Raw genomic sequence first — 10,162 nt, 5'->3', positions numbered from 1 at the left:
TTCCAACTCAGAAATTCACCTGCCTCTGCCTCCCAAGTGCTGGGACTAAAGGCATGCACCACTACTGCCAGGTGGACCACAGCTTCTTTTGCCATGGTCAAATGAGTAAGTATATTCTAGGATACTCCAAAGGACTCTCTATCCCTTCTAACTCTACTTTAGTGGGATCCAAGTATAGTGTCAAGAGGTTTTCTAGAACTAGGTAGGGAAGCAGAAGGAAGTAGCACATGGATCTAATCTTAATATTTGGGAAGTATAAGAGCTACACAATGAGACACCCCCTCCTCTCTCACATGTACAAGGAACTTCCTAGGGAAAGTTTTTTCCCCCTTTGGGAAAAAAGCTCTAGATGTGAAAGGCTAACCCCTCTCCCCATGGTCTACTTTGCCCTCAGGTATCAGGGTCACAGAAGATGGCCCCAGAGTAGCTGAACACTGGAGTTCTGGCATGAAGGAGGGGTTAGTTTGTTTAGTACCACTGCTACTTAGTCAGAGAGTTTGGGTCACAGAGGAGGTACAGCACTCTGCAGCAGACATAGCACAGCAGGTCCCTAACACTATCATCCTCAGTTCCTTCCTTCTTTTTTTTTAAAGCTTTTTATTTATTTATTATTTATATATGTAAATACACTATAGCTGTCTTCAGACACTCCAGAAGAGGGCATCAGATCTCATTACAGATGGTTGTGAGCCACCATGTAGGTGCTGGAAATTGAACTCAGGACCTCTGGAAGAGCAGTCAGTGCTTTTACCCCCTGAGCCATCTCTCAAGTCCCATCCTTCCTTCTTTTAATGTAGGTATTTCCTCAACTACAAGCAATAATAACAGTGTTGATGCATAGGGCTCTCAGGAGGATCCAGATTCTGGCCTTTGATTTGCCTTGAGCAATGTAACAGGATGACCTATGCCCCCTGAATTTATCTGAAGTCCTATGTCCTACTGTTCAGAGTGGGACCTGTCATTGCATATGCAATTAGCTAAATGGACACTACGGCATACTGGAGGAGAGTGGGTAAAATCTAACATGTCTGGAGATCTTACAAAGAGGGAAGATTTGAATAGACAGACAGAGGGCTATGTATGTGTGTGACGATAGAGGCAGAGAGTAACATAGCAGAAGCCCAGGAACACCAAGGAGTGCCAGGAAACCAGAAGTCAGACAAGACACAGAGTACACATTCTCCCCAAGAAGGGACCTTCCTGCTCCTTAAAACTAGACTTCTGGCCTCCAGAATACAGAAAGAGTCCATTTCTGGTGATAATGCTGCTGAGCCCAGGAGGGCTTGTTTAGGGCATCCCCAGGATACTCACCAGCATTAAACAATTGGCTCTGGAGGACAGGAGTGACAAGAACTTTCAGGTTCCCTCAGGGCCTCAGTCCTACTCTTCTACTCTGATTCCTTGGCAGCCTTGCTATCTACCCAGTTGCAGTCTGTTTACCCACACTACAGTGTCTTTGCTTCCTATTGTTTCTTCCTAGAGTCAGCCAGGAAAGTACATACCTTGGGCCATCAGGTACCACCTACTATATTATATTGTTTTAGGGAAGGAGCATGTTATATTCACTGCCTCAACTGGCTTTCAATAATCTTGCCCTTCTTCCTCTCCAGGCTCAGCAACCCCCTCAGTGAAGGCAGGAGCCTGATATTCCACATCCTCTTGTCTCTTTCCAGCTTCCTCCCTTGCTATGAGGCAGGCCCTGGCCCCTTTGTCTCTCAGGCCCTAACTCCTGTTGTGTCCACCTATCCACTTCCTATGCTTTGAGGAAAAACTTTATAGGGTATCCTCTCATCAAATGATTATCAGTCTTTTGGTGGTCTTTACTGTACTCGATATCAGAGTCTAACTAAAGACATTTTCGATTTGTTTATTTATTTATTTTGGTTTTTCAAAACAGAGTTTTTCTGTGTAGCCCTGGCTGTCTTGGAATTTACTATGCAGACCAAACTGGCCTCAAATTCATAGAGATGGCCTCCTAAGTGTTGGGATTAAAGGTATGTGCCACACAGTAAGCAGTGGGTACTTCTTAAGGTCACTCACTCCACTCTCTGATTTATCTTTGGGTATTTAAAACCAAAGAGTTCAGGGAAGCCTGGTGAGATGGACAAATCATCAGACTAGGAGCACTAGGGTAATCCTTGAACAACCCTGGTAATTGTTAGTCTCTTTTATCAGCACTTACACTATTGCTTCAGGACTCATGGACAGAAATACGTTGGTCTATCAGCTTCACCTTGGCCTACCTTCCACGTGGCAGGGAAAAAAACTAAATGAGCCAAGGGCTAGGGTTCACAGATACAGGTGGCCAGATAATCTGGGAAGTGTACCTTGTCCCCAGCAACTTGGCCCAGATTGGTCAGCACTTCAGGTTAGGAATGCTTCTCTACTTGACCTACCCTGATGTTGAGGCTGGGCACCACCACCTCTCCAGTGGGTGTGATGATAGGGATGTTCTCACAGATGATCCCCTGCTCCACATCCACCACCTGGCCTGTAGAGAGAAGGCATGGAAGGACAGGTGCACAGCATTTTTGCTGCTTTCCTGTGCCCTGATGCTTATTCCTACTTCCTATCTTAATATCAGGCCTGGGTTCCCAAACAGAATGGTGTGGTCCAGGTCCCATGGGAAAACAGAGGTCTTCCAACAGGTTGATAACCCCAGAGTCAAGTAGCATGCCCCAAGCCTGCCACCTTTTGATAATCTGGAACCCAGACCCTTCTTGACAACATTGTAAGATCAGCTTTGATGCCTGGGCTCCTTTGCTGTAGTACCCTGACTCCTGTGAACTGGCAGGTGGCTAGACTTTCTTTTGTGCTTGCACTGTCTTGACTTCTTTTTTCTTTTGTTTCTTTTTGAAACAGGGTAGTCTAATATTAAAACCCTCACTGAATATGCAGCAATCCTGCTTTAGCCTCACAAATGCTAGGATTATAAGCATTAGCCATCACTTATGAATTTAAACATTTTGTTTATTTTAAATATCTTATTTATTTACTTAGGCAGAATGCTGACCTTGACAATATCATGCCTACTTTATGTGATAGTAGGGACTGAACCAAAGGCTTTGTGTATGCTAGGCAAATACTAACTGAGCTATATCCCTAGCCATGTAAATCTTTTGTTTTTATTGCAGTGCTAGGAAATAAACCCAAGGTCTCATACATGCTGGGCAAGCACTCTACAACTGAACTACATCCCCATTCCTCACTGCCTTAATTTCTCTGTTTGCCTTGTATGAGTGAACGATACCCAGCACTAAGAGTCCAGAATCATCTCTCTTAACTGGTAACTGAAATCAACACAATTGGGAAAGTTTGTCAGCAGCTCGACTGGTAGCCAGTGCTTGGAGAATACAGGCTACTGGGCCAGCCCCTTCCAGAGTAACCTAGTTTTCAATTAGCAATAATTGTGTCTTGGATAAACCTCATTGGTTACGATACTGCCACTGCGCAAAGCTAGTAACCTATTTTCAATGACCTTTCTGGCAATGAGTCCTGAGCGGATGAGACAGGATACACAGAGGTCTCTGAATGTTGGGGTGGTATGGAAGGTGACAAAGCATTGGGCTGAAAGACAGAGGAAGTACTCTGCATAGAGTCTATCTTACCTTGGATCTTCAGGGGCCCCTCTACATGGACACCAGACTGTACCATGGACCCAGGCCCAGCCTGAGCCTCCTCTAGATCTCCTGTCCTCTTAAAACGATAGTGTTGGACATCTTCAAATACCTGGAACATCTCGTACACTCTGGCTGTGTAGCCAGCCAGCTCTGTCACCTATAAGGAGGGTGACGTGGGCTCAACACCAGCCAGTTCAGGAGTGGAAGAGCAGGCAGAGTAGGAGCTGCGTTGGGGTTACCTCCTTGTAGGATGACATGATCCTCTCTGTGGCATCTGCAGCAGCTGTGAGGAGGTTTCGGGCAATGGTGAAGGCTTCTGTACGTTCACTAACCAGCTCCTCTTCCTTCATTTCCAAGGCTGCCTTCTTCATGGCTTCTGGGTCTAAAAGCCAAAGTTGGGTTAGGAAATACAGTGGAAAGTCATAGAGCTACCATGGAAAAGATGAATATTGTGGATTCTATGTTATGACTGATAGATGTACAGAGCACATATGTTTTCCATCTCATAGCACAAATGAAAACTAACTCGGGCTGGAGAGATGGCTCCGTGGGTAAGAGCACTGACTGCTCTTCCGGAGGTCCTGAGTTCAGTCCCCAGCAACTACATGGTGGCTCACAACTATCAATAACAAGATCTGATGCCCTCTTCTGGAGTGTCTGAAGACAGCTACAGTGTACTTACATATAATAATAAATAAATCTTAAAAAAAAAAAGAAAAAAGAAAACTAACTCACAGGAAAAAATGGATAACACTTGTCCTTGGGTTTGATTTCTTAGCTATGAAACCAGAAATACAAGCAAGAAAAATAGATCAACCTGAACTTCAAAATTACTTTTGAGCACTGAGGGACTTCATCAGTAAAGTGGAATGGCAAACAATATACAGACTGGGAAAGAATACTTCTAAACCATATGACTAGTAGAGTTGTAGTCCTCTAAAACATTTCTTAGCCCAGAGCAACCCAGCATTTAGATGGTGGAAACAAGAGGATCTTGACTTCACACAGCAGGAAAAAGATCCAAAATTTATTTATATATATATATAAATAATATATAATTATATATATTACATATAAAAATATAATTTGCCTGGTTTCTCAGTAGTCTGAAGGCTAAGACAAGAGGAATGCCACATGTTCAAGGCCAACCTGAGCTAGTGAAAATGTTTTCTCAGAAAAAAAATAAAGACATATAAAGAGCAATAAGGTGTGTTGGTGAGATGGCTCAGCTGGTAAAGGTGTTGGTCACCAAGCCTAATGACCTAAGTTTGATCTCCAGGGTCTGTATTGTAGAAGTTGAGAACTGATTCCCAAAAGGTGCCTTCTGACTTCTACATGTGTGTAGTAACATGCGCACCTCCTCATCATAGTAAGTTTATAAAAAGATGCTTGACATCATTAATCATTAAGGAAACTGATATTGCCAAGAAATAACATGTCATCTTGACAAGGGAAGTTGGAGGAAAGGGAGGTAAGAGCAGACATTGGCCAGGTGAGAAGTCGGACCTCCATCTATGGCTGGGAGGAGATCAAATGGAAAAGTACTTAGCAGTTCCTCACAAAGTTAGTGAGTTACCAAAGGACCTAGGAATTCCTTTCCTAGCTATATAGCCTAGAGAAACAAAAACTTGAATTCACACAGAAACTTGCATGGAATGTTCACAATAGTGCTATTCATGGTAGCCAAAAGGTGGAAACAACCAGCCTGTCTGGTAGTGGATGAATTGATAAAGACATTGAAATGTATCTTGTAGAGGAACAAAGCTATCCCTCACCCTATATGAAACTTAATTCCAAATGAATCAAATACCTTTTGTACTTTGGTTTAAGGGTACACTTTTGAAATCCCAACACTTGGAAGCTGGTAAGATGGCTCAGTGGGTAAGAGCATTGACTGCTCTTCTGAAGGTCCTGAGTTCAAATCCCAGCAACAGCATGGAGGCTCACAACCACCCATAATGAGATCTGACGCCCTCTTCTGGAGCAGTTGAAGACAGCTACAGTGTACTTACTTAAAATAATAAATAAATCCTTGGGTTGGAGTGAGCAGGGACTGAGTGAGCGGAGCAGAGTTGACCAGAGTGAGCGGCCAGGGCCGACCGAGCACCAAGCAGGTTGACCGGAGAGAGCAGAGGTTCTAAAATTCAATTCCCAACAACCACATGAAGGCTCACAAACATCTGTACGGCTACAGTGTACTCACATACATAAAATAAATAAATAAATCTTAAAAAAAAAAAGAAATGGGAAAATTCAATTAACAGACAAGTCTCAAAAGACAAAGTAGAAATGGTCTGGGTTCAATGATGACCTGAGTTCAATCCCTGGAACCCATGTAAGGTGAAAAAGAACTGATTCCACAAAGTCCTCTGACTTACACATACATTCTGTCGCATGTGTACACCACATCACACATATGCATATACAATAAATAAATAAAAAACAAAGAGTTTGATTTCCAAAACCCATATCAGATGGCTTCCAACTGCCTGTCATTCCCATTCCAGGGGATTCAGTGCTTCTGGCCTCCTAAGGCATCAGCACCCCCATGTACACATAATTACAAAAAAGAGCCAACAGGCATCCAGCTTTCTTTCTTTTTTTTTTTTTTTTTCGGTTTTTTGAGACAGAGTTTCTATGTATAGCCCCGGCTGTCCTGGAACTCACTATGTAGACCAGGCTGGCCTCGAACTCAGAAATCTGCCTGCCTCTGCCTCCCAAGTGCTGGGATTAAAGGCGTGTACCACCACCACCTGGCAATAATATACCACTTCCCATACAAATCTATTTCTTGACATAAGTAGCTCCTATCAACTAGAAGTGTTCCTACCTTCTGTTGGGCACTGTATCAGTCTCTCCTGCTGAACAGCCAGATTTCTTCATCTAATACCTACTGAGCTTTGTTTCTGAAGTGTGCCTTGACCTTGCTGCCCACCACTCACATTCTTCCTCACAACCTACTCTGCACCTTGATCTCTAACCTCTGGTTTCTCACAAGAGTCACTCCTTTGCTTTGTCTTTTGAGACAGGGTTTTTCTGAATGTGAGTTCTAGCTGTACTACAACTCATTTTGTGGACCAGGCTGGCCTTGAATTCAGAGATCCACCTGTCTGTCTCCCAAGTGCTGGGATTAAAAGCATTCGCTACCACATTTGGCTATCCTGTTTTTTTTTGGGGGGGGCGGGGGTCAGAATTTACATCCCATGGTCATGCCCTTAAAGTCTTCTTAGTTGACAGCTTCAATTTTCTTGACTTTGTAAACCACAGAAGAGTAAAGCTTTAAGAAATTATTATTATTGTTACTGTTGTTATTAATATATACATATATTATATACATATATCTCAAACTGAGATCCAAAAGTGCTGGGATTAAAGGCACATGATACCACACCGGGCTAAATGGTTTCTTTTATAAATTGCCTTGGTTATGGTGTTTCTTCCCAGGAATAGAAAAAGTAATTAAGACAATGCTCTTGAAGACTACCTTATGTTTAGAAGTTACAACTGTCTGTAACCCAAGTTCCAGGGGATCTGATGGACTCTTCTGCCTTCTGCAGGTACCAGGCATGCACTTGGTACATAAACATACGTCAAGGCAAAACACTCATACACATAAAATTAAAAAAAAAATTAAAAAGAGAAGCATGCATATTTGAAAGAAACACAAGTTTGATGAAGGAGAAGCAGAAACCTAAATGCATTGCACTAAAGCTGAAGAATACCAAGAAAAAATGATAAAGGTACCTAGAGAGAAAAATTCATAATACTAATAATTAAATTGATTTTTTAAAAATGAACAGCTATGCAAGAAGTAAGACGACAATGAAATCTTGTCAAATGACTGGAAGAAATTAACTATCCACTAAATTTTTATGCTTAATCTAACTAGCTCAGGAATAAGTGTAAAATCATATTTTCAGACAAGTTAATTGAAAAAGACCCCATGATACCCTAGCTGAAAGAACATTTTACCCAGGCACAGTGTAATCTCAGCCTAGGGAGGCTGAAGCAGGAAGATGATGGCAGGTTCAAGGCAAGTCTGGGCTACAAAGAGAGACCCCATTTCAAATCAAAACAAACAAGAAGAAAGAGTGACTTCTGAAATAAGTCTATCAGGAAGGATGACTGAAGTGTAGGAAGGGAATGCTGAGCAGAGAAAACAGTATTCATATGGGTGAGTTTACACACACCACATAAAGCATAATAGAGAATGAAAAGCACATGATAGTCAGAAAAACTCATAAAACTAAACTTCAGGCTGAGCTGTAATGACAGATATCATGGGGTTGCTTCTTTAGGTAAACTATTCTAAGGCCTTGGAGGAGTGGAGCTATTGATTATCCTAAGGAGGCTTTCAAGGTCGCATATCTATCTTTTCAAGGGCATTCATTAAAGTTGAATGAATAAACTGCAAACCAATAGAGGAACAAACAGAAATAAAGACAACCTGACCACCACCAAGTAACAGGTAGGGCAGGCTTCCTATTCCCCAAAGGCCTCTACTCTGACAATTTGTTTTTTTTGTTTGTTTTTTTTGTTTTGTTTTTTTGAGACAGGGCTTCTCTGTATAGCCCTGGCTGTCCTGGAACTCACTCTGTAGACCAGGCTGGCCTCAAACTCAGAAATCCACTTGCCTCTGCCTCCTGAGTACTGGGATTAAAGGCATGTGCCACCACTGCCGGGGCTACCCTGACAATTTGTAAGAACCATTGTTTGGAAGAAACCAAGGCTAGGGATCATGAAGGGGCTCACCCAAGCCACTTTTTATGCTTATCTCCAATTAAAATTGGGCTAAGGAGAGGTGGGTAAAGGGTACATACATATGGAGCAGTTGTATGTGGTGTTGTGGTCTTGTGCGAGGCTTCTTGGCACCAAGAACCATAAGATGCACATTTGGCAGCAAACAGCTCTGAGTAATGAATGACTTCTGATAATCTCAAGGCCAGTAAGGCCCTCAAATTTACTCAGGAAGAAAAAGAAAGTGAGCTGGCTGAGCTCTAGGCCCTAGTCCCTGGAGTCCTGGAGTCTTGGTTCTTACCTGACTCTGCATAGCCGGTGGCTGTGATGATCGGGACAGCTACCATAAGCAGGCCAGATGCACTCCACACATATTTCATGAGGAACTGTTCCAGCATGACATACCATAGGCGTTCAAGCAGGATGAGGTTGATCTGTGAAGCCAGGTCTTGATAGGAGTGCTGTAGTAGTGCCAGCTCTACCTGTAAGGTCAACAGATATTCAAATGTGACAACTGTTAGATGATGGTAAGAGTCACCATAGATATGCTGTTGATGGCCACAAGGTCAAGGACTTGGAGATTGTGTTTGTGGTGGGGTCAAGCTTCAAATAGGAGCGATGGTAAGGGGCTGTCTGATGTCATAGGGAACCTCCTACCCTCTTTTTCAATTACTACTGTGGTTGGGACACTCACCACTTTCCTCTCTGTACCCTGCCTGGGCAGTTTCTGAATCCAGGTCCCTGAGGGCAGTTGTCGTTTCATCTTCTGCTGACCTCATTTCTTTGCGCTCCTTCCTAGTGCCTCCCTGCCTCAGACATCATGATCAATAGCTCAGAGCAGCACAAAGGAGCAAATGATAAAAGTTCTTGGTTTTGTAAAACTCAGTCAACAATCTCCATTTCCTGTTTCTTTCCCAGGCTCTTTTCTGTGAGAAACACTGAATTTCCCACCAAAACCAGGTGAATCTGCTCTCAATCCTGATAGGAACTACAGTCAGACAGGCCTCAAAGGAGCCTAGAAGTATCCAGAAGTAGTCATGGCAAGGTGACTGGTATTTTGGGTTGTTTTGCTCCCCCACCCCCATGCCCAAACACTACGGCATTGTCTTCTTTCTCCCAATTTACTGCCACACACCTTATTGTACATATTCTTGTGTCTATTGTAGGACACAGAAGCAGAGAGACAAAGTGACCTGCCCAAGCTCATATTGCCTAGAAGTAGCAAGGAGTTTAGAAATGTGGACTGCATGGACTGGGCTGTTAAGAGAACCAGATTTTTATTTAGTTTTGAGATATTATGGATAGAACCTAGGGTCATGTGCATTCTAGGCCTTGAGTGTGCTAGGTAAGCACTCTACCACTGAGCTATATTCCAGTTCTAAAGAACCAGACTTCTCATTGTTTTTTTGTTTGTTTTTGTTTTTGAGAGAGGGTCTCATTATATAGCCCTGGCTGGTCTGGAATTCTTTATGTAAACCAGGGCCAACCCCAAATTTGTGGTTCTTTTCCTGTCTCTGCTTCTTAAGTGCTGGGATTAAAGGTGTGTGCCACCATGCTTGGCTTTTATGTTTTCTATATCCCAGAAACTCACTATGTAGCCCAAACTGGCCTTGAACTTATAATGAACCTCCTGCCTCAGCCTAATATCCAGATTCTTACAAATGAAGATGACTTATGATTTACTTTGTTCTTTTAAGCAGGTTTGTATTACATGTGTGTACACATGCACATGCACTGTCTGAAATTCTAGTAAGAAAATTATATCCTGCTGTTTGCCTGCCAGCCAGGCAGTTAGTCCCTTTTTC

General features: G+C 42.8%; 1 protein-coding gene and 1 pseudogene across 2 annotated transcripts in view; both read right to left on the bottom strand.

Annotated features, from left to right (window-relative positions):
• Positions 1–10,162, bottom strand: part of Abcd1 (ATP binding cassette subfamily D member 1) — an 18,471-nt gene that overhangs the window by 5,167 nt on the left and 3,142 nt on the right. For both annotated transcript variants that reach the window (XM_031364055.1, XM_031364059.1), the window contains exons 2-5: positions 8,659–8,839; positions 3,860–4,002; positions 3,609–3,777; positions 2,397–2,491 (exon numbers count right to left, since the gene is read on the bottom strand). In XM_031364055.1, the coding sequence (XP_031219915.1) occupies positions 2,397–2,491; positions 3,609–3,777; positions 3,860–4,002; positions 8,659–8,839 (588 nt within the window). The remainder of the gene's footprint in view (positions 1–2,396; positions 2,492–3,608; positions 3,778–3,859; positions 4,003–8,658; positions 8,840–10,162) is intronic.
• Positions 3,304–3,458, bottom strand: LOC116095589 (annotated as a pseudogene).

The sequence above is a fragment of the Mastomys coucha genome, chromosome X (assembly GCF_008632895.1).
Source record: "Mastomys coucha isolate ucsf_1 chromosome X, UCSF_Mcou_1, whole genome shotgun sequence".
Classification (NCBI taxonomy): domain Eukaryota; kingdom Metazoa; phylum Chordata; class Mammalia; order Rodentia; family Muridae; genus Mastomys; species Mastomys coucha.
This window is presented reverse-complemented; position numbering and strand designations above follow the sequence as displayed.